General features: G+C 46.9%; 2 protein-coding genes and 1 long non-coding RNA gene across 7 annotated transcripts in view; 2 read left to right on the top strand and 1 right to left on the bottom strand.

Moving 5' to 3' along the window:
- Positions 1 to 21,070, bottom strand: part of LOC127009896 (uncharacterized) — a 25,303-nt gene extending 4,233 nt beyond the window's left edge. The window contains exons 1-3 of the long non-coding RNA XR_007762511.1: positions 20,940 to 21,070; positions 20,059 to 20,203; positions 3,382 to 3,534 (exon numbers count right to left, since the gene is read on the bottom strand). This is a non-coding gene — a long non-coding RNA (uncharacterized LOC127009896). The remainder of the gene's footprint in view (positions 1 to 3,381; positions 3,535 to 20,058; positions 20,204 to 20,939) is intronic.
- LOC127009894 (uncharacterized) lies at positions 1,286 to 16,534 on the top strand. Of its 5 annotated transcripts, none has more exons than XM_050883416.1 (3): positions 1,286 to 2,020; positions 3,394 to 3,573; positions 7,650 to 8,137. In XM_050883416.1, exons 1-3 carry the CDS (start codon positions 1,967 to 1,969, stop codon positions 7,875 to 7,877), a joined length of 462 nt encoding a protein of 153 aa, XP_050739373.1. In that variant the 5' UTR covers positions 1,286 to 1,966; the 3' UTR covers positions 7,878 to 8,137. The 5 variants fall into 5 exon arrangements, with proteins under 5 accessions (XP_050739373.1, XP_050739372.1, XP_050739375.1 ...); XM_050883415.1 differs by lacking the exon at positions 7,650 to 8,137 and adding an exon at positions 16,175 to 16,534 and having other exon boundaries at positions 1,287 to 2,020; XM_050883418.1 differs by lacking the exon at positions 7,650 to 8,137 and adding an exon at positions 5,659 to 6,156 and having other exon boundaries at positions 1,581 to 2,020.
- Positions 20,087 to 24,306, top strand: LOC127009895 (uncharacterized). The gene is made up of 2 exons (XM_050883421.1): positions 20,087 to 20,221; positions 22,199 to 24,306. Exons 1-2 carry the CDS (start codon positions 20,138 to 20,140, stop codon positions 22,547 to 22,549), a joined length of 435 nt encoding a protein of 144 aa, XP_050739378.1. The 5' UTR covers positions 20,087 to 20,137; the 3' UTR covers positions 22,550 to 24,306.

Genomic DNA, 24,306 nt, shown 5'->3' with positions numbered 1-24,306 from the left:
TCCTCGAAGTTGGGCGTTCTGTATCGTCTCTGCCAGTTCTTTTCGCTCTCCCAGATGCTGTCCATATTTAAGGGCCTTGTCCGCCCTTGTATGGGGTATGCATCTCACAGCCCTACTAGACTGAGTGGAGTCAAAGGCTCTTCGTCTCATCAACTCTCCACCTCTTACTATCAATTTTCTACCTCTTAAATTCCACCGCAGTGTTGCTTCTCTTTCTGTTTTCTACCGATAGTTTCATGCTGACTGCTCTTCTGAACTTGCTACTGCTAGGGGTGGGCAGGTACCGGTACTAACGGTACCAGTTAAACGGTATGGTACCGGCACCAGATTGCTCGGATTTATTTATTGGATTTATTGATAATTCTTCATGTCCGATTCTTTTTTTTTAGGTTGCTAATAAATATTGCTATTGCTATTAGACTATGATCGAGTACATCCATAATAACTATACATGCTATTTTTTATCGAAAAAATAAATATTCACTTCATTCAGAGAGAGAGAGAGAGAGAGAGTGTGTACAACAGAAGAAACATCCTAATTTAGGGCAGAAATAAATGAGAAGAAAAAGTCAACTGTGTGTGTGTGTGTGTGTGTGTGTGTGTGAGAGACACATACACACACACAGTGGACTTTCTCTCTCTCTCTCTGAATGAAGTGAATATTTATTTTTTCGATAAAAAAATAGCATGTATAGATATTATGGATGTACTCGATCATAGTCTAATAACAATAACTATATATTAGCAACCTAAAAAAAGAATCGGACATGAAGAATTATCCAGTAAATCCAATAATAAAATAATGGAGACGGGAGCTGTGATGGACACGAAAAGCAGGACAAAATGGTGGGAACTTGGGAAGACGGTCAGCGAGGCAGTGACTCAGCAGCCAGCACAACATTCAAGGCTTATCGTCTCCACAGGGCCCATACCTGTACCGCATGACGACTGGCGAGGCCGCGCGCCGCCGAGCGTCACCAAGATCCAAACGGTACCGGCACTAGTGACAACGGTCAGTGCCGAGTGATCATGAGTCTTCCCTTTCTTTACAGAAAATTTATTTAGGAATTTCATCAGACGGCATTAAGATAAATAAAAAAAAAAAAACTTTTGGGTACCGGTACTAACGGCACCTGAGTTTTCGGTACTGGTACTACCGGTACTCAAATTAACGGTTCCTACCCATCCCTAGCTACTGCATGCCTTCCCCCCTCTCCCGACCCCGCTGCACACGACTTTCTACTCTTCTACCCTATCTGGCCAAATCCCTTATGCAAGAGATAACCAGCATCTTCATTCTTTTATCCCTTCCACTTGTAAACTCTGGAACAGCTTTCCTTCGTTTGTATTTCCTGTTGCCAAAGACGCGGTAAGCAGATCAGCGGACAGTTTGGGCGAAATAGCCCTTGACACCTCAGCGAGACTCCTGACATACCTCTCATACCTCCCCTTTTTTTTTATCGACATGATCTGCTTACTATTCTGTAACAATAAGCGACACTAACAAAGCAGTGCGTTATCTTGCGGTGGGCATGGCGATAACAACAACAATAGCAGGTAACACGCATCGAAACACGACCGTGGCTTAAAACCTGAAAACACAACCCTTAGAGCAAACAAAGCACACAACTATACACAACCAGGCAAGGCTAGGTAAGGTTATACGACTGTTAGAATCACACGTTCATTCCTCCTAACAACTGAGGCCGACGTTTGTTGGCTGCTTTATTGGTTATATCTCCGCTGTTCGTGTGTTGGCAGCACTCGGAGGCGAGATTAGGGCCGCGGAGGTTGAACAGAGTGACAAGTAGGTCACTCTGGTGTCAACTCTCGCGGAATCAACATTACACTCTCTGAAGTGTTTAATACGGCTGTTACCTGTTCTATTCTCGCCCTGCGTAGAAACGTGGGAAGAACAGGAAAGGGACAAGGAAGCGACCGAAAGGGAAGGGCAAAAGGTTGAATCATGCAGTTGGATATCTTGAAAACGCCCTCCGGCTTTTTGAAACTATTGGAGATCGTGAGTATATTATTATTATTATTATTATTATTATTATTATTATTATTATTATTATCATATTATCATTAGCATATTTCTGGATCAGTTTGGTTCACTCCTAATTATCATTGTCCTTATCATCACATCCATTCACATAACACAACAGTCACTTAAAACAAAATTCACACACCCGCGCCACCAATGGAGCAAATCACGCTCTCTCTCTCTCTCTCTCTCTCTCTCTCTGCCCCGCAGGAGAGCAAGGCAGGAAATAAACGAATAAAAACAACAACAAATCCATCCATCACAGCCTGCTGGTCAGCGTCACCGTCTGCCCTCACTGCCCGCCGCCCACCCCTGGCCCACCCTCAGGCCAGCATTGTCACCCCCTCCCCCCTCCCCCCGCCACCAGCCCCGAGCGGGAAATCTGTGTAATAAGATCGCTTTCCACATAAACAATACAACAACACTATAACAATATAACAAAAAATGTGCAGATGTATGTCTGGGGAGCCGCGCGTGTAATTCCCCGCGGTCTGATCATTCCCTGCTGGGTGGACAGGGGGACGGAAAAGTTTGGAAAGTTTCGTTTAGTCGGCGCAACATCAGTGGTCATATGTCGATGAGAGACGGAATGGGAAGCAATTATAGGAGAAGGGAACAGATCCCAGGAGACGGGACACAACCCCCGATTAATACCTGGTACCCATTCACTGCTGCGTGGACAAGGGCGTAGGGTATCGGAAAAGCCGCCCAAATTTTTCCACTCAACCCGGTAATCGAACCCGGGCTCTCTCGGTCGTGAGCCGAGTGCGGTAACCACTGCACCACGAAGCCCCCTACATAGGGGGCACGGACGAAAGGAGAATGCCCACCCGTCTCCACTACGACAGGGAATCGAACCCGGGACCTCTCGGGAGGGGGGGGGTTATTACGGCAAAGTCACATTACTAACGAAACAAGATAAAACTACAGGTGCAAAGATAACGTTCCTGCACAGGTGACGGAAGTAAAAAGTATAGATATTACGATGACGAAAACTCAATCTGTAGCCTCCCGGAGGTGAATGGTTGGCGCCCACACGCTGGTGGCGGCTCAGCAAGCTCCTCGAGGGTTGGCAGAGAGCGCTGCCTCGCTCACCGCGGAGCCGCTGCGAGCTGCGGCGAAGCTTCGAACTGGTTGTGAAGCAATGGCACGAATGATAAGTGGCCAAGGCGTGTCGGTACTCACAACGCTCCCCTGCAGGAAGGCTTTGGCCCCCTTGCTTAGACTCGCTAGGACACAGGTGTGTATACGGTTATTTGCGACCTCCCACCACCAAGCACACACACACACACACACACACACACACACCTCCCCACCCACTAACCCCCCCGCCTCACCTTCACCTCCAGGCCTTCACCATCATCATCATCAGCGTGATCGGGGGCGTAAAGGACTTTACCTTCATCTATGTAGGCGAGCAACGCGCCATCTTCTACGGCGGCGTGATGGTGATGGCGATGGTGGTGACGCCGCTGCTGCTGGTCACGTACCTGTTGGGCCACGCCACGGAGATGCACAAGATGCCGTTTGTGAGTGGGGGGCAGGAAGGGGTGATGGAGGGGGGAATGGAGGCGTTGAATGGTGCAGAGGTAGAGGGGGGTGCAGGGAGGGATGGGGAAATAAGGGTGCGAAGGTGATGGGTAGTGTAGGGGGATGATTATGGCGATGATGGGTTTAATGGGCGGTGAGTGAGGAGGGGAATGTATCAAGAGAGGGGAGGTGTGAGTAGGGTAGGGGAGGGGAGGGAAGGGAAGGGAAGGGAAGGGAAGGGAAGGGTAGAGGAAGGGAAGGGAAGGGAAGGATAGAGGAAGTGAAGTGAAGTGAAGGGAAGTGAAGGGGAGGGGGGGGAAGGGAAGGATAGGGAACAGAAAGGGAAGGATACTGGAAAGGAAGGGAAGGGAAAGGAAAGGCAGGGGAGGGGAAGGGAAGGATGGGGGGAAGGGAAGGGGAAGGGAAGAGAGAGGAGGGGAAGGGTGTCTGAAGAGCGTAACTAGTGTTCAGTGTTGGTGTCCCTTTCAAGGATATAGATTCCCTTGAAGCAACAGAGAAGAATTAATGACTAAAATCTAAAATGACAAATGATCTACTCTGAGGTAAGAATCTACCGTACAGAAAAAGCAAAAAATAACCCAACTTATACATTCCTTTCAAAGACGTAAACTGCGTGGGGATTAACCTATGATTCGCCAAAAAAAAAAAAAAAAACTAAGGGGATTAACAAGGGGAATTTAGATGAAGTACTTGTATTAAAAAAAAAAAAAACTGATATAAGAACGCGCAGTAACGGATAAATGTCGGATATGTTCTCGTTGAGGAAGGAAGTAGGCAAGAACCGGCTCACGAACTGGGTGGCGGAAGAGTGGAACAGAGCAATTATGTAGTTGAGGCAAACAATTGAAACCTATAAATGGAAGTTAGATGCATTTCTGGACGGGAAGGGAATTTGGTGACCACCCCATCTTCAGGAGCTGCTGTCTGACCTCCTGTAGTCTTCTTATATCCTTGTGTAAGGGTATGGGGAAAGGAGTATTGGGGAGGAGTGTGGAAGGGGGAGTGGGTGAAGAAAGGGGGAGGGTGGTCCAGTCAGGGAGGGGAAGGGCCAGGGGGAAGGATGGGGATTTTTGTGATGGGGCCACTGAAATTATGTATGGCTATTACTGTATGTTAGAGAGAGAGAGAGAGAGAGAGAGAGAGATTCATAACTTTTATCCACAAAATGAGCGTATCGTGTGAGAGCCTGTTTATTGCCCCAGGTTAGTCGCATCGTAAATGGAGTTACATAAGTAATTTACAATATAGATATCAATTAAGAAAATACTTTTGTTATTACATGTCATTTATAATTATAGAGTACGATTAATGACCTTAATTATAGCAAACACACACACACACACACACACACACACACACACACACACACACACACCATGATGCATGAAATCAATCACAAGCTGCTCCGTGACCCCCAGCTGATCGATGTTGCCATAGGAATTAATTTTGTTGTAGCTATTAACTGCTATGATACGCCACGTTCTCTATTGTTCCGTACGCTAATCTCGATGCTTATCATAACAACGTCATTAAGAAATAAAAATGAATAATAGAAAATAGTAACCACTGATATTAAGATTCAAAGGACAGCATGCCGCCCTCCCTTCCTCCCCGGGTATGCTGCGGCGGCGTTCATATTTAAATGTCGTGAAGGGAATCTTATAAACCGTTGCGATAAAAACATTTCACTGTTGAACGTTTCTGACTTAGAATGACTTGATCTCTCATTATATAAAATGTGACGACCTGTAGCGGGAGGTTTGCACTGGCCTCGCTCTCTTCCACAATCACAGCCAACTACCAGCGCGCGGTGTACTGCATCCAAGCGCTCGGGCCTTCTATTAGAGGGCAGTGGGCCCGCTCCGGGAGTTCCCTGGCCATGGCGCTGCCTAAGCCTGTTTGTGTACTGACTGTCTGAGACGCAATTTCACATAATACGTAGATGACGTATGAGGGAGAGAGATGTATTGTGGGCGATGCGGCAGCGCTGTGAAAAGGTTCGCGCCCCACCCAAACTGACTTCATATTTGTTTTCGGACTAAAGTTTCCTCGTTCACCGCCAGGAGATGCTGATCAACGCCGTCCTCGCTGTCTTCATGGTGAGCGCCGGAGGTGTGATCATCCACACGGCCATCAAGCTGGGCGACATTGACCAAGATCTCCACGTGACCAATTTTAAGGCGGCGTCCAGCGGAGGGAAGGCCGCTGGGTCCCTTGCAATTATCAACGCTGTCATCTATGGCATGGATACCTTCTTCGCTAAACAGAGCATGGATTGAGGAGGAGGAGGAGGAGGAGAAGGACGGGGAGGAAGAGGAGGAGGGAGTTGATTTTTACGGATTTACCTTTTGTCCTTTTTTTCATGATTTTTTTTTATTCACTTAAGTGTTCATAGAATGACATGCTGTATGTCATTTCAATTTCTTTCGCTGTATTTTTCGTTATTTATTTCGTGGTCTCCTTCGATCTATTTTAACTCTGAAATCTGATATGTTTGCTTTGTAAAATATCAGTTCTGTTTGACATGTAAATATTGAATAAAGGTTTGTCGTGCATGTAAAGGAGAGTGTGTGTGCTGGCGGGGAGGGAGGGAAGGGAATGGGTGAGGAATGAAGCTCAGGAGGGCTGTACCCGAGACAACACGGGCTGTGGGCGGCGAGGCAGCCAGGCGCGGGACCAAGTCAACCACGCGGCGAGGCTAAGGAAAGCAACGAGCAGGTGAGCAGCTAACACGACGAGATGGTGACAGGCAAGTAAATGGAAGCAGATAAGTGGAGTAAGTGGTCTGATCGGGGCGCTCTTCTCTCAAGTCTCCTCCTCCTCGCCTCGCCTGGCCGCGCCGCGCCGCGCCGCGCCCCGCGCTGGGACGCAACACTTGGCGGCACACGCGGCGCCTCACTGGTCGCCGGGGGTGGAGGGCACTATAGGGCCTGTTTACACGAGGCGTTTCTAACGCGCGTTAGCAAACGCCGCTTTAGGAATTTCAATGATAACCTATGGAGCTGTTCACACGTGACGCGCGTTTTTCCCTGACGCCGCGTTAACGCCCAAGTCACTTCCTAACGCGCGTTTCGCCAGCGGGTCGAGATACATTGGAGCTTATGGGAGCGTTTACACAGGGCGGTAAACGCCGCGGTTTGAAAGTGGTGGGCCCTCTAATTGGCTGGGCTGCAACCAATGAGGAGATAATATGCGTTACTATGGCAACCACTCCACGTGGAGGAGGTTTTCAGTCGGGTTACACGCACGCACCCACCCACACCACAAGCACAGTCCCTTCACTGGCAGTCATGGAGGAACAGAGGCTTGAGGCAATTGATACTGACCTTCTCATACATGAAATACAGTAACGTCCAGCCATACGGGATATGCAGTCTCTGCATTGTCTGGCTCATACATATGCACGCACAAACAAAACCGCGGCGTTAACGCGGCGTTAGAAAACGCCTCGTGTGAACGGTCGTGAATCTGACGCGCGTTTGCTAACGCGCGTTAGAAACGCCTCGTGTAAACAGGCCCTAAGGGCCGCGGCAAGGGGGAGGCCGCGCGTCGCCAGCTGCATGGCGAGGACCTGCCTGTACAGGAACCCTCTCACGCCTCGCGGGCCACCCCGCGCGGTGAGGCGGCAGGCACAGGTGCTCGCGGCGGAGCAGCGCGAGGCAGCGCAGCACCGACGCGCGGCAGCGGCGGCCCTGTAGCTGGGCGTGGCCTCGGTGCTCATCTCTGTCGCATTGGCCCTTGATCCTGTGCTAAGAGAAAAACAGTACCTCGGGACACGGGCCAGTGTGACATCCGGGTCACCACAGTTTAACTTCCCCAGGCTACCAATTTATCGAGTAGCCCGAAAAGGAGGATGAACAGCTGGGTGAATTGCAACCGACCATGATTCAAATCTGGGTCTGCAGATTCGTAGCTAAGCAAGCTAACCGCTACAAATCAATTTCTTAACACACACACACACACACACACACACACACACACACACAGCCCATCATCCTTCCTCCCTGCACCATTACGCTCATTTCGTTACACTTGTTTCCTCGTTCACCGCCAGGAGATGCTGTTCAACGCCGTCCTCGCTGTCTTCATGGTGAGCGCTGGAGTTGTGATCACCGACACGTCCTTCAAGCTGAATGAACGTGACCAAAATATCGACATGTCTGTGTTTAGCAAGGCGGCTGACGCAGGGAAGACCGCTGGGTCCTTCGCTGTTATCAACGGTGTCATCTATGGCCTTGACACCTTCGTCGCTAAACAGATCATGGACAGAGAAACGGAGTGAGGCAAGAGTGAGAGCAGAAAGAATGAGATGCGGTAAATATGAAAATGAGTAAAACAGGTAAATAAGAAATAAATAAGAAGATAAGTTAATAAGTAAATGAGGAAAGGGCGTAAAAGTGAATGAGTGTGTGTTTGCATGTTCATACAACCAAAGAATAAAGTTTAATACATGTGATTTATATTTTATCACGTGTGAACGTTTTCTCAATTAACTTTCTTGCTCCGATCAGTGGGTGGAAAATGATATCATCTGTTCTGCTGAGCCTTCCTCGTCGCTATATCCGTCTGCTGCTGTTGTGATCTTCGCACAGAGAGAACGAGTTTTTTTTTTTTTGTATATATATATATATATATATATATATATATATATATATATATATATATATATATGTATGTGTGTGTGAGGGGGTGGAGAGAGAGAGAGAGAGAGAGAGAGAGAGAGAGAGAGAGAGAGAGAGAGAGAGAGAGAGAGAGAGAGAGAGAGAGAGAGAGAGAGAGAGAGAGAGAGAGAGAGAGAGAGAGAGAGAGAGAGAGAGAGAGAGAGAGAGAGAGAGAGAGAGAGACTATATATTATCATTAATACTAAAAAATTGTTTAGGATGTTTGTGTGTTTTAAGGTAAATCTATTATTATGTTATTTGTTGTGCTTCCCGAATATCTGCATTTCTCACGTCCCTTCCCATTCCTTCCTTTCCTTTCTCATGTTCCTCTAGTCTTGCTGCGTAATACACGAGTTTCTCCATAAAAAAAAAGATATCATGTGCTCATATGTACATATTCCCGACGAACGTGAATTTCCATTGATAAAATGATTTAGGAAATCCATCTCTCCTGCGTAGCGTCATAGGAACCTCTGTCCTGTAAGGCTAAAGTCAGATAACACACATCTGGGAACTATCTCGCTTCCTGCCACGATAGCTCAGAACACAGGAGGCGGAGGAGGGGGAGGAGGAGGAGGAAGAAGCCCTCAGAATAGTTGTTACACTGAAATTCATTTTTGCGTAATAATACAGGTAACTAGGTGTAATCAGGGGCGAATTTAATATTATTATTTTTGCTTCCATAATATATGCAAGAATATTACAATAGTCTTGTTTTGGACGAAAAAAATACATATTTTATTCTCAAGCGGTCTCCTAAGCTCCGCGCACAGGTGACTTCACGAGCTGGGACAGCGATGATTGGGCGTGGGAAGCCAGTCATCACATACCCGTATAGACTTGGGAAATATGCGAACCGACTATAACAAAGCAGTGCGTTATCTTGCGGTGGGCGTGGCTATAACAAAACCAAAAGCAGGTAACACGCATCCAAATACGACCGTGGTTTAAAACATGAAAACACAACTCTTAGATCAAACAACACCCACAAATATACACAACCGGGCTAGGCGAGACTACACGACTGTTAGAATCACACGTTCATTCCTCCTATCAACTGAGGCCGACGTTTGTTGGCTGCTTTATTGGTTATATCTCCGCTGTTCGTGTGTTGGCAGCACTCGGAGGCGAGATAAGAGCCGCGGAGGTTGAACAGAGTGGCAAGTAGGCCACTCTGGTGTTAACTCTCGCGGAATCAACATTACACTCTCTGAAGTGTTTAATACGGCTGTTATCTGTTCTTTTCTCGCCCTGCGTAGAAACGTGGGAAGAACAGGAAAGGGACAAGGAAGCGACCGAAAGGGAAGGGAAAAAGGTTGAATCATGCAGTTGGATATCTTGAAAAAGCCCTCCGGTTTTTTGAAACTATTGGAGATCGTGAGTATATTATTATTATTATTATTATTATTATTATTATTATTATTATTATTATTATAGTCTATTTCATTTCATCTGTTCACCAACAAAGCGGGAATGTTGATGAATGTGGCACCTGCGTATCTCTGGTTTGTGAATACGTGAAAACCAATTGTTGTGATTGATGTTCAAGCTAATGTTTATGTATACTAAAAACCTCCGTCCTTATAAATCCCAAACGTGCCGATTTTCATCGATAGTACAGCATACAAGCGCACGAAAAGACAAGCGTATATCAACCAGTATAGTCAGGTCATACTTGAACGATAATTTTCCTTTCAAATGCCTACAATTCCTCTCATTTCAGGTACACTAAAACTAAGACATCTGGCTCTGCAAGTGCAAATAAAGGGTTACTGTAATAATTTACTGCAGGTAAATAACGATCAATATTCGAAATAGCATGAAATAGTAAAGATCAACTGTTGAATGTGATGCTATAGACTTTTTCGAATATTACCAATGTTATTTACATGCAACAAATTCTCAAAAATCCTTATGTGTAGGCACTTACAGAGCCAGGTGGAGTTTTATGTATAACTGCAATGAGATGAGTTATAGGCATTTGAAACACTCATCTCTTATATAATAAAGATCAGTTATTTGAAAGGCCGTAGATCGTCCGGGTATGATCTGACTGTGTGATACAATGAGTCTGTCGTGTGCTTGTGTGGTGTATTATCGATGCAAGTCGGTATGTTTGAGGTTTATATAAGAGGGCTTGAGGGTTCTTTGTGTGCACAGCCATTCAAATATATAACCGAGAATAAGAAAAGTTGATCTTCAAGCAATCACGAACTACCAATGCACAGGTGCCACATCCACGTTCACGAGTGGACAGATGGAACGAAACGGACTATAGTAGTAGTGGTATCATCATTATTACTAATAAAGTTATTATTATTATTATTATTATTATTATTATTATTATTATTATTATTATTATTATTATTATTATCATATTATCATTAGCATATTTCTGGATCAGTTTGGTTCACTCCTAATTATCATTGTCCTTATCATCACATCCATTCACATAACACAACAGTCACTTAAAACAAAATTCACACACCCGCGCCACCAACGGAGCAAATCACGCTCTCTCTCTCTCTCTCTCTCTCTCTCTCTCTCTGCCCCGCAGGAGAGCAAGGCAGGAAATAAACGAATAAAAACAACAACAAATCCATCCATCACAGCCTGCTGGTCAGCGTCACCGTCTGCCCTCACTGCCCGCCGCCCACCTCTGGCCCAGCCTCAGGCCAGCATTGTCACCCCCTCCCCCCTCCCCCCACCACCAGCCCCGAGCGGGAAATCTGTGTAATAAGATCGCTTTCCACATAAACAATACAACAATACTGTAACAGTATAACAATATAACAAAAAATGTGCAGGTGTATGTCTGGGGAGCCGCGCGTGTAATTCCCCACGGTCTGATCATTCCCTGCTGGGTGGACAGGGGGCACGGAAAAGTTTGGAAAGTTTCGTTTAGTCGGCGCAACATCTGTGGTCATATGTCGATGAGAGACAGAATGGGAAGCAATTATAGGAGAAGGGAACAGATCCCAGGAGACGGGACACAACCCCCGATTAATACCTGGTACCCATTCACTGCTGCGTGGACAAGGGCGTAGGGTATCGGAAAAGCCGCCCAAATTTTTTCACTCCACCCGGTAATCGAACCCGGGACCTCTCGGGAGGGGGGGGGGGGGGCGGTTATTACGGCAAAGTCACATTACTGACGAAACAAGATAAAACTACAGGTGCAAAGATAATGTTCCTGCAGAGGTGACGGAAGTAAAAAGTATAGATATTACGATGACGAAAACTCAATCTGTAGCCTCCCGGAGGTGAATGGTTGGCGCCCACACGCTGGTGGCGGCTCAGCCAGCTCCTCGAGGGTTGGCAGAGAGCGCTGCCTCGCTCACCGCGGAGCCGCTGCGAACTGCGGCGAAGCTTCGAACTGGTTGTGAAGCAATGGCACGAATGATAAGTGGCCAAGGCGTGTCGGTACTCACAACGCTCCCCTGCAGGAAGGCTTTGGCCCCCTTGCTTAGACTCGCTAGGAGACAGGTGTGTATACGGTTATTTGCGACCTCCCACCACCAAGCACACACACACACACACACACCTCCCCACCCACTAACCCCCCCGCCTCACCTTCACCTCCAGGCCTTCACCATCATCATCATCAGCGTGATCGGGGGCGTAAAGGACTTCACCTTCATCTATGTAGGCGAGCAGCGCGCCATCTTCTACGGCGGCGTGATGGTGATGGCGATGGTGGTGACGCTGCTGCTGCTGGTCACGTACCTGTTGGGCCACGCCACGGAGATGCACAAGATGCCGTTTGTGAGTGGGGGGCAGGAAGGGGTGATGGAGGGGGGAATGGAGGCGTTGAATGGTGCAGAGGTAGAGGGGGGTGCAGGGAGGGATGGGGAAATAAGGGTGCGAAGGTGATGGGTAGTGTAGGGGGATGATTATGGCGATGATGGGTTTAATGGGCGATGAGTGAGGAGGGGAATGTATCAAGAGAGGGGAGGTGTGAGTAGGGGAGGGGAGGGGAGGGGAGGGGAGGGAAGGGAAGGGAAGGATAGAGGAAGGGAAGGGAAGGGAAGGGAAGGGAAGGGAAGGGAAGGATAGAGGAAGTGAAGTGAAGTGAAGGGAAGTGAAGGGAAGGGGAGGGGAGGAGAGGGGAAGGGAAGGATAGGGGACGGAAAGGGAAGGATACTGGAAAGGAAGGGAAGGGAAAGGAAAGGCAGGGGAGGGGAAGGGAAGGATGGGGGGAAGGGAAGGGGAAGGGAAGGGAGAGGAGGGGAAGGGTGTCTGAAGAGCGTAACTAGTGTTCAGTGTTGGTGTCCCTTTCAAGGATATAGATTCCCTTGAAGCAACAGAGAAGAATTAATGACTAAAATCTAAAATGACAAATGATGTACTCTGAGGTAAGAATCTACCGTACAGAGAAAGAGCAAAAAATAACCCAACTTTTACATTCCTTTCAAAGACGTAAACTGCGTGGGGATTTAACTGAGGATTTACAAAAAAAGAAAAAAAAAAAACTAAGGGGATTAACAAGGGCAATTTAGATGAAGTACTTGTATTAAAAAAAAAAAAAAACTGATATAAGAACGTGCAGTAACGGATAAATGTCGGATATGTTCTCGTTGAGGAAGGAAGTAGGCAAGAACCGGCTCACGAACTGGGTGGCGGAAGAGTGGAACAGAGCAATTATGTAGTTGAGGCAAACAATTGAAACCTATAAATGGAAGTTAGATGCATTTCTGGACGGGAAGGGAATTTGGTGACCACCCCATCTTCAGGAGCTGCTGTCTGACCTCCTGTAGTCTTCTTATATCCTTGTGTAAGGGTATGGGGAAAGGAGTATTGGGGAGGAGTGTGGAAGGGGGGGGGGTGAAGAAAGGGGGGAGGAGGGTGGTCCAGTCAGGGAGGGGGAAGGGACAGGGGGGAAGGATGGGGGATTTTACTGTGATGGGGCCACTGAAATTATGTATGACTATTACTGTGTTAGAGAGAGAGAGAGAGAGAGAGAGAGAGAGAGAGAGAGATTCATAACTTTTATCCACAAAATGAGCGTATCGTGTGAAAGAGCCTGATTATTGCCCCAGGTTAGTCTCATCGTAAATGGAGTTACATAAGTAATTTACAATATAGATATCAATTAAGAAAATACTTTTGTTATTACATGTCATTTATAATTATAGAGTACGATTAATGACCTTAATTATAGCAAACACACACACACACACACACACACACACACACACACACACACACACACACACACCATGATGCATGAAATCAATCACAAGCTGCTCCGTGACCCCCAGCTGATCGATGTTGCCATAGAAATTAATTTTGTTGTAGCTATTAATTGCTATGATACACCACGTTTCTATTGTTCCGTACGCTAATCTCGATGCTTATCATATCAACGTCATTAAGAAATAAAAATGAATAATAGAAAATAGTAACCACTGATATTAAGACTCAAAGGACAGCATGCCGCCCTCCCTTCCTCCCCGGGTATGCTGCAGCGGCGTTCATATTTAAATGTCGTGAAGGGAATCTTATAAACCGTTGCGATAAAAACATTTCACTGTTGAACGTTTCTGACTTAGAATGACTTGATCTCTCATTATATAAAATGTGACGACCTGTAGCGGGAGGTTTGCACTGGCCTCGCTCTCTTCCACAATCACAGCCAACTACCAGCGCGCGGGCTGTGTGACCGAGCATCGTGACGTCACGGTGTACCTGCATCCAAGCGCTCGGGCCTTCTATTAGAGGGCAGTGGGCCCGCTCCGGGAGTTCCCTGGCCATGGCGCTGCCTAAGCCTGTTTGTGTACTGACTGTCTGAGACGCAATTTCACATAATACGTAGATGACGTATGAGGGAGAGAGATGTATTGTGGGCGATGCGGCAGCGCTGTGAAAAGGTTCGCGCCCCACCCAAACTGACTTCATATTTGTTTTCGGACTAAAGTTTCCTCGTTCACCGCCAGGAGATGCTGATCAACGCCGTCCTCGCTGTCTTCATGGTGAGCGCCGGAGGTGTGATCATCCACACGGCCATCAAGCTGGGCGACATTGACCAAGATCTCCACGTGACCAATTTTAAGGCGGCGTCCAGCGGAGGGAAGGCCGCTGGGTCCCTTGCAATTATCAACGGTGTCATCTATGGCATGGATACCTTCTTCGCTAAACAGAGCATGGATTGAGGAGGAGGAGGAGGAGAAGGACGGGGAGGAAGAGGAGGAGGGAGTTGATTTTTACGGATTTACCTTTTGTCCTTTTTTTCATGATTTTTTTTTATTCACTTAAGTGTTCATAGAATGACATGCTGTATGTCATTTCAATTTCTTTCGCTGTATTTTTCGTTATTTATTTCGTGGTCTCCTTCGATCTATTTTAACTCTGAAATCTGATCTGTTTGCTTTGTAAAATATCAGTTCTGTTTGACATGTAAATATTGAATAAAGGTTTGTCGTGCATGTAAAGGAGAGTGTGTATGCTGGCGGGGAGGGAGGGAAGGGAATGGGTGAGGAATGAAGCTCAGGAGGGCTGTACCCGAGACAACACGGGCTGTGGGCGGCGAGGCAGCCAGGCGCGGGACCAAGTCAACCACGCGGCGAGGCTAAGGAAAGCAACGAGCAGGTGAGCAGCTAACACGACGAGATGGTGACAGGCAAGTAAATGGAAGCAGATAAGTGGAGTAAGTGGTCTGATCGGGGCGCTCTTCTCTCAAGTCTCCTCCTCCTCGCCTCGCCTGGCCGCGCCGCGCCGCGCCGCGCCCCGCGCTGGGACGCAACACTTGGCGGCACACGCGGCGCCTCACTGGTCGCCGGGGGTGGAGGGCACTATATATATAGGGCCTGTTTACACGAGGCGTTTCTAACGCGCGTTAGCAAACGCCGCTTTAGGAATTTCAATGATAACCTATGGAGCTGTTCACACGTGACGCGCGTTTTTCCCTGACGCCGCGTTAACGCCCAAGTCACTTCCTAACGCGCGTTTCGCCAGCGGGTCGAGATACATTGGAGCCTATGGGAGCGTTTACACAGGGCGGTAAACGCCGCGGTTTGAAAGTGGTGGGCCCTCTAATTGGCTGGGCTGCAACCAATGAGGAGATAATATGCGTTACTATGGCAACCACTCCACGTGGAGGAGGTTTTCAGTCGGGTTACACGCACGCACCCACCCACACCACAAGCACAGTCCCTTCACTGGCAGTCATGGAGGAACAGAGGCTTGAGGCAATTGATACTGACCTTCTCATACATGAAATACAGTAACGTCCAGCCATACGGGATATGCAGTCTCTGCATTGTCTGGCTCATACATATGCACGCACAAACAAAACCGCGGCGTTAACGCGGCGTTAGAAAACGCCTCGTGTGAACGGTCGTGAATCTGACGCGCGTTTGCTAACGCGCGTTAGAAACGCCTCGTGTAAACAGGCCCTAAGGGCCGCGGCAAGGGGGAGGCCGCGCGTCGCCAGCTGCATGGCGAGGACCTGCCTGTACAGGAACCCTCTCACGCCTCGCGGGCCACCCCGCGCGGTGAGGCGGCAGGCACAGGTGCTCGCGGCGGAGCAGCGCGAGGCAGCGCAGCACCGACGCGCGGCAGCGGCGGCCCTGTAGCTGGGCGTGGCCTCGGTGCTCATCTCTGTCGCATTGGCCCTTGATCCTGTGCTAAGAGAAAAACAGTACCTCGGGACACGGGCCAGTGTGACATCCGGGTCACCACAGTTTAACTTCCCCAGGCTACCAATTTATCGAGTAGCCCGAAAAGGAGGATGAACAGCTGGGTGAATTGCAACCGACCATGATTCAAATCTGGGTCTGCAGATTCGTAGCTAAGCAAGCTAACCGCTACAAATCAATTTCTTAAAACACACACACACACACACACACACAGCCCATCATCCTTCCTCCCTGCACCATTACGCTCATTTCGTTACACTTGTTTCCTCGTTCACCGCCAGGAGATGCTGTTCAACGCCGTCCTCGCTGTCTTCATGGTGAGCGCTGGAGTTGTGATCACCGACACGTCCTTCAAGCTGAATGAACGTGACCAAGATATCGACATGTCTGTGTTTAGCAAGGCGGCTGACGCAGGGAAGACCGCTGGGTCCTTCGCTGTTATCAACGGTGTCATCTATGGCCTTGACACCTTCGTCGCTAAACAGATCATGGACAGAGAAACGGAGTGAGGCAAGAGTGAGAGCAGAAAGAATGAGATGCGGTAAATATGAAAATGAGTAAAACAGGTAAATAAGAAATAAATAAGAAGATAAGTTAATAAGTAAATGAGGAAAGGGCGTAAAAGTGAATGAGTGTGTGTTTGCATGTTCATACAACCAAAGAATAAAATTTAATACATGTGATTTATATTTTTTCACGTGTGAACGTTTTCTCAATTAACTTTCTTGCTCCGATCAGTGGGTGGAAAATGATATCATCTGTTCTGCTGAGCCTTCCTCGTCGGTATATCCGTCTGCTGCTGTTGTGATCTTCGCACAGAGAACGAGGTTTTGTGTGTGTATATATATATATATATATATATATATATATATATATATATATATATATATATATATATATATATATATATATATATATATATATATATATAGATAGAGATATATATATATATATATATATATATATATATATATATATATATATATATATATATATATATATAGATATATATATATATATATATATGTATATATATATATATATATATATATATATGTATATATATATATAGATAGATAGATAGATAGATAGATAGATAGATAGATAGATAGATAGGTATATATATATATATATATATATATATATATATATATATATATATATATATATATATATATATATATATATATATATATATAGAGAGAGAGAGAGAGACTATATATTATCATTAGTAACTAAAAACTTGTTTAGGATGTTTGTATGTTTTAAGGTAAATCTATTATTATATTTGTTGTGCTTCCCGAATATCTGCATTTCTCACGTCCCTTCCAATTCCTTCCTTTCCTTTCTCATGTTCCTCTAGTCTTGCTGCGTAATACACGAGTTTCTCCATAAAAAAAAGATATCATGTGCTCATATGTGCATAATCCCGACGAACTTGAATTTCCATTGATAAAATGACTAAGGAAATCCATCTCTCCTGCGTAGCGTCATAGCAACCTTTGTTCTGTAAGGCTAAAGTCAGATAACACACATCTGGAAACTATCTCGCTTCCTGCCACGATAGGTCAGAACACAGGAAGCGGAGGAGGGGGAGGAGGAGGAGGAAGAAGCCCTCAGAATAGTTGTTACATTGAGATTCATTCTTGCGTAATAATACAGGTAACTAGGTGTAATCAGGGCCGAATTTAATATTATTATTTGTGCTTCCCTAATTTATGCATATATATTACGATAGTCTTGTTTTGGAAAACAAAAAAAAATATTCTCCAGCGGTCTCCTAAGCTCCGCCCACACGAGACGTCACGAGCTGGAACAGCGATGATTGGCTGTAGGAAGCCAGACACCACATATCCGTACAGACTTGGGAAATATGCGAACCGACTATAACAAAGCAGTGCGTTATCTTGCGGTGGGCGTGGCTATAAGAAAAACAAAAGCAGGTAACACGCATCCAAATACGACCGTGGTTTAAAACATGAAAACACAACTCTTAGATCAAACAAAACCCACAAATATACACAACCGGGCTAGGCGAGACTACACGACTGTTAGAATCACACGTTCATTCCTCCTAACAACTGAGGCCGACGTTTGTTGGCTGCTTTATTGGTTATATCTCCGCTGTTCGTGTGTTGGCAGCACTCGGAGGCGAGATAAGAGCCGCGGAGGTTGAACAGAGTGGCAAGTAGGCCACTCTGGTGTCAACTCTCGCGGAATCAACATTACACTCTCTGAAGTGTTTAATACGGCTGTTACCTGTTCTATACTCGCCCTGCGTAGAAACGTGGGAAGAACAGGAAAGGGACAAGGAAGCGACCGAAAGGGAAGGGAAAAAGATTGAATCATGCAGTTGGATATCTTGAAAACGCCCTCCGGTTTTTTGAAACTATTGGAGATCGTGAGTATATTATTATTATTATTATTATTATTATTATTATTATTATTAGTGGTGGTAGTGGTGGTGGTTGAATGCCACAATCATTAGCGAACAAAGTTGGGGCTCTCCAATTTATGGAGCCCTCCATGATTATGTGTCGGGAAAATAAACATGGGTTGAGGTATCCTAAGTAGCAGAAGTAGTAGAAGTAAAAATAATAATAGTGGTAGTGATAGTAGTAGAAGTGATAGTAGTATTAATAGTAGTAACAATTGTAGTAGTAGTAATAGTAGTAGTAATAGTAGTAGTAGTAGTAGTAGTAGTAGTAGTAGTAGTAGTAGTAGTAGTAGTAGGAACAATATAACTATGTAACAGTATAACACTATAACAATATAAGAAAAAATGTGCAGGTATATGTGTGTGAGGAGGGGCAGGGGGGAGCGTGCGTGTAATACCCCCACGGTCTGATCACCCGGCACCCATTCCCCGCTGGGGGCACGGACCAAAAGGAGACTGCCCACCCGTCTCCATTACGACAGGGAATCGAACCTGGTACCTCTCGAGGGGTGTTATTACGGCAACTACACATTACGAACGAAACAAGATAAAACTACAGGTGCAAAGATAATGTTCCTGCAGAGGTGACGGAAGTAAAAAAGTAGATATTACGATCACGAAAAATCAATCTGTAGCCCCCGGAGGTGAATGGTTGGCGCCCACACGCTGGTGGCGGCTCTGGGTTACCGTCTTTGAGGGGGGGGCGGGATCTGGGTCTCTGGCTTGGAAGGGGGAGAGTTGAGGCGTAACTGGTCAACTGATCCCGCGAAGTAGCTAGCCAAAGCCAGGAAGCTCCTCCAGGGTTGGCAGAGAGCTGCCTCGCTCATCGCGGAGCCGCTGCGAAGCTTCGAACTGGTTGTGAAGCAATGACACGAATGGTAAGAGGACAAGGCGTGTCGGTACTCACAACGCTCCCCTGCAGGAAGGCTTTGGCCCCCTTCTGGATCTGGATCTGGATTCATGATGCGCAGGGCAGCCGTACAGGTGCATAACACACATATTTGTTGGCTGTTGGTGGGACGGGGGAGCCGGGTGTGCAGGGGAGGGAAGTGAATCAAGTGTAATTGTTCGTGTTGGTGTGCTGTGGTGACAAGTGAGAGTGTATTTGTTTTCTGAATGAGTCTATTGTACCGCAGTCTAAAATCTGTTGAGGGAGGCTGTTCCAGTCACGTATGGTGCGTGGAAAGTATGAGTGCTTGTATGCGTCAGTGTTTGTGTGATATGTTTGGTATTTATGGATGTGTGTGTTACGGGTACGTTGACTGTTTGCGTTGTGAGGGTATGTTTGTGGGTCAATGTCAATGTGAGTGTTTGTGATCTTGTACATAAGTGTAAGTCTGTGTGCTTGTCTGCGTATGTGAAGAGGGTCCATGTTTATCTGTTGTTTGATCCGTGTTGTGATGCCAGGCGTTCGAGTGCAATTGTTTGTAATGAACCTTGCCGCCTTGGTGTTGATTTGTTCTAACCTATCAATGTTTCTGTGTGTGTAAGGATCCCACACCGTGTAGCAGTATTTCAGTGTTGGTCTCACAAGTGTGTCATAAGCTGTGTGTTTAATGTCAGGTGTGAAGTTATGTAAATTCCTCCTCAGGAACCCCTTGCTTAGACTCGCCAGAAGACAGGTGTGTATACGATTATTAGCGACCTCCCACCACCAAGCACACACACACACACACACACACACACACACTAATCACCCCCGCCTCACCTTCACCTCCAGGCCCTCACCATCATCATCATCGGCGTGATCGGGGGTGTAGGTGACTCCTTCTTTACCAATCCGCGCGCCATCTTCTGCGGCGGCGTGATGGTGACGGCGATGGTGGTGACGCCGCTGCTGCTGGTCATGTTCCTGCTGGGCCACGCCACGGAGCTGCACAAGATGCCCTTTGTGAGTGGGGGAAGGAAGGGGTGATGGAGGGGTGATGGGGTAGCAAAGGTGTTGAATGGTGCAGAGGTGGAGGGGGGTGCAGGGAGGGATGGGGAAATAGGGGGTGCAAAGGTGATGGGTAGTGTAGGGGGATGATTATGGCGATGATGGGTTTAATGGGCGGTGAGTGAGGAGGGGAATGTATCAAGAGAGGGGAGGTGTGAGTAGGGGAGGGGAGGGAAGGGAAGGGAAGGAAGGAAGGAAGGGAAGGAAGGAAGGATAGGGAAGGAAGGGAAGAGGGAAGGAAGGGAAGGGAAGGATAGGGGAAGGGAAGGGAGTAAGGGGTATGGGTAAAGGAGTATTGGGGAGGAGTGTGGAAGGGGGAGTGGGGAAAGTGAGTGAAGGAAGCGAGGAGGAGGGTGGTCCAGTAAGGAAGGGGGAAGGGACAGGGGGGTTGCATGGGGGATTTTATTGTGATGCGGACACTGTAAAATTATGTATGACTATTAGTGTATGTCAGAGAGAGAGAGAGAGAGAGAGAGAGAGAGAGAGAGAGAGAGAGAGAGAGAGAGAGATAACCACCTTGTTAACTACCATCCCCTAATTATGTCGTCAGCCTTATTGCACACACACGAAACACGACACAACAAACAGTAAGGTAAACACTAACACACTCGTCGACACCTGCAGCAGTAAAAACACAGCACATGATCAAGAAAAACACCAACTTTTAACTTACCTTCGAGATACACACACCCTCCCTCTTACACCTCGTATTGAAGACTGAAGGAAGAAAAGTAGAAAACCCGAGGGAGCCGCAGCGGTGCCAGACGCCGCGCCGACATTATCGTACGCAACACCTTTATTCTGTGTTAGTTTCATAGAATATTCGCATATAGGTCATCATATTTCTTCCCTTCCTCCTCCACTATTTTCAAACGTTTGAGCCATGAACATTTACAGATTTAAAATATATATAAAAAGTCATTAGACGGGGCAGCACTAGCTTGGCTCAACATGGATAAAGGGAAAGTTGAAATGGCGTAAAGGTAAGTCAGCCAGCCCAGGATGAGCGGCTGGGTGGGCTGCACGCCGACTGCCCGGGCCGGGATTTGCCCAGGGTCGCATTTTAAAACATTTCGTCGCCCAAGTTCACATATTTGACATGGCTTTCGTAGGAGCTGTAGGCCTTTCCAGGGGTAGTTTTATGACCCTGGTGGTAGTTTGACCCTTCTTCTGTGCCATGAACCTTAAAAAACACGCATGAAAACCCGATTGATCCCCTCTTTGACCTTTAGAAATAGTTGATGTGAGAAGCGATGGTGTAGAACCCGAAGCAGCGTCGAATTCCGTCCCTTTGTCGAGAAGTGTTCCAAACTAAACTGCGCATGCGCGGGTTTCGCTATTTTTTTCCATTTCATTCAGTGCACTGTACCTCTCTTTCGGCCACCTCTTTGGACTCTTTTTGTGAGCAGCGAGTAGCGGGCTTTTTTTATTTTTTATTATTGTTTACTTTTTATTGTGCCCTTGAGCTGTCTCCTTTGTTGTAAATAAAAAAAAAGAGCTAAGAATAAACTTAAATGGCGATAAGCAAATATGGCGGCAATACGTCACGGTAGTCTTCATGAAAATGTCACTTTCCAGGCTGCCCCGCAAATCAATAAGTGAGAACACACACACACACACACACACACACACACACACACACACCATTTCACCATCCTTCCACCTTCACCACTACGCTCGTTACGCAATAGTCCGGCTAAGCTATGACGTCAGTTTGGGCGGGGCCCGCTCGGGGAGTTCCCTGGCCATGGCGCTGCCTAAGCCTGTTTGTGTACTGACTGTCTGAGACGCAATTTCACATAGTACGTAGATGACGTATGAGGGAGAGAGATGTATTGTGGGCGATGCGGCAGCGCTGTGAGGAGGTTCGCGCCCCACCCAAACTGACTTCATATATTTGTGTCGGACTAAAGTTTCCTCGTTCACCGCCAGGAGATGCTGATCAACGCCGTCCTCGCTGTCTTCATGGTGAGCGCCGGAGGTGTTATCATCCACACGGCCATCAAGCCGGCCCACTCATACCAAGATCTCCTCGGATCGGTGAACAAGCCGGGCCCCCACCAAGATCTCCTCAAATCGGTGAACAAGCTGGGCTCCCATCTCCTCGAATCGGTGAACAAGCCGGGCCCCCACCAAGATCTCCTCGAATCGGTGAACAAGCTGGGCAGCTTTTACTATGATTCCATCAAAGGGAAGGCCGCTGGGTCATTTGCAATTATCAACAGTATCATCTATGGCGTTGATACCTTCTTCGCTAAACAGAGCATTGGTATTGTAGAATAGGTCAGAATTTCATTGGAATCGTTCATTTTGTGACAAAAGTGTGAAAATTGGTACACGGGTAGATATTTGCGTGCTCTTTCATATAAGCGCAGGACACGTCATCGGAGCCCATTTACGGCCGCCATCTTGGAATTTCAAAATGGCCGACATTCAAAAACGAATTTGCAATATCTCAGCTCCTAGAACATAGCCATGGATCAGGCCCACGAGCAAATGAATGGCCACATCAAGGGTGATAGTGGTGTGATTGGAATTACAGATAATCCCTCTGCTCTGATAAGGTGGATAAGAGCTGGTCCAGATATTGCTAGAATAATTGACGAGTTTGAAAACTCATCTGGAATGTGTCACACAGAATCCACACACCATCATGACAGGGCCCTCAGTGCAGTCAAAGTTTGCTGAACATGTGAAGGCAATGGTCGCTATGTTTCAGCAATTGGGTAACCCATTCACTGAAGACAGTAAGGATCTAATTGTGCTGGACACCAAGGAAGTCCAGGGAGAAGATGCATTAATTTCTCTCAAGACTATTAAACGAGAAGGACAAGCACAGTACGAGAAGTATGTTAACCCGTCCGCTGCGATCGGTACGGATTTGTCCTTCACTGGTAGCCTGGTAACACATAGTCCCAGGTCTTTCTGCCTCTGTGGTGGATAGTGGAGTGTTTCCCATGTGGTATTGGTATGCTGGATATCCCCTTCCAAGGCACAGGATTTTACATTTTTCTTCATTGAATTGTAGCAGCCACTTTTTGTTCCACTCCTGTACCTTGATGTCTTCTTGTACGAAATCCGCAGTCCAGGGGTTGACGAGAGGCTTGAACAACGGTTGGTACCAATTTCAGACATCATTCCCAAGAACAACGTGGCTCCCTTCCAGAAGACCTCCCCACCACAACAATCAAAGACTTTATATAAAATGAGGACCCTGAAGAGCAACTGTGAATTGTTTGCTAAAATGTACATATCTTGCCAGTCCAGAAATGGTGACATGGATGAATTTTTCAGACATGAAAATCAAGGTTCTCCACCATCTCTTTCAGACATGGGAAAACTTAGACTCTGCACAAAGTCAGCTCTCATTGAATGTTTTGACAAGTTGGCTACATCGTCTGAGTATGACCCACCATCGTCAACATGTTGCCTCCCAAATCCTGTTCAACGTTTGGTGACTATGCGGAAGGAAAGTTGGAAAGTTTCGTTTAGTCGGCGCAACATCTGTGGTCATATGCCGGAGAGAGACAGAAGGGGAAGGAATTATAGGAGAAGGGAACAGATCCCAGGAGACGGGACACAACCCCCGATTAATACCTGGTACCCATTCACTGCTGGGTGGACAGGGGCGTAGGGTATCGGAAAAGCCGCCCAAATTTTTCCACTCCCCCCGGGAAGTGACTATGCGGAAGAGGTGTTTCTACATTATATACTCAGAAACTTGCAAAGCACAAAACGTCTAGATGTTGTCTGGGACCGGTGTATAGCCAACAGCCTGAAGAACTCAGCGAGACAGAAAAGGGGATCCGGCAACCGCATTACAGCCAACAGCTGTACACCCGTTCCAAAAAACTGGGAGAGTTTTCTCCGAGAGGATCAAAATAAGGATGAGCTCTATCACTACTTATCTGATTGTATTTCAAGTCTCCCCACTCCCGGAAAGGAACTATACAGCACACAAGACACTGGTGTTGTACTCTATCTTCACATCATTGCAACACAGGACCTGATCTGGCTCCATGTGATCACGAAGAAGCCGA

This window comes from Eriocheir sinensis, chromosome 42, assembly GCF_024679095.1.
Source record: "Eriocheir sinensis breed Jianghai 21 chromosome 42, ASM2467909v1, whole genome shotgun sequence".
NCBI classification, from domain to species: domain Eukaryota; kingdom Metazoa; phylum Arthropoda; class Malacostraca; order Decapoda; family Varunidae; genus Eriocheir; species Eriocheir sinensis.
This window is presented reverse-complemented; position numbering and strand designations above follow the sequence as displayed.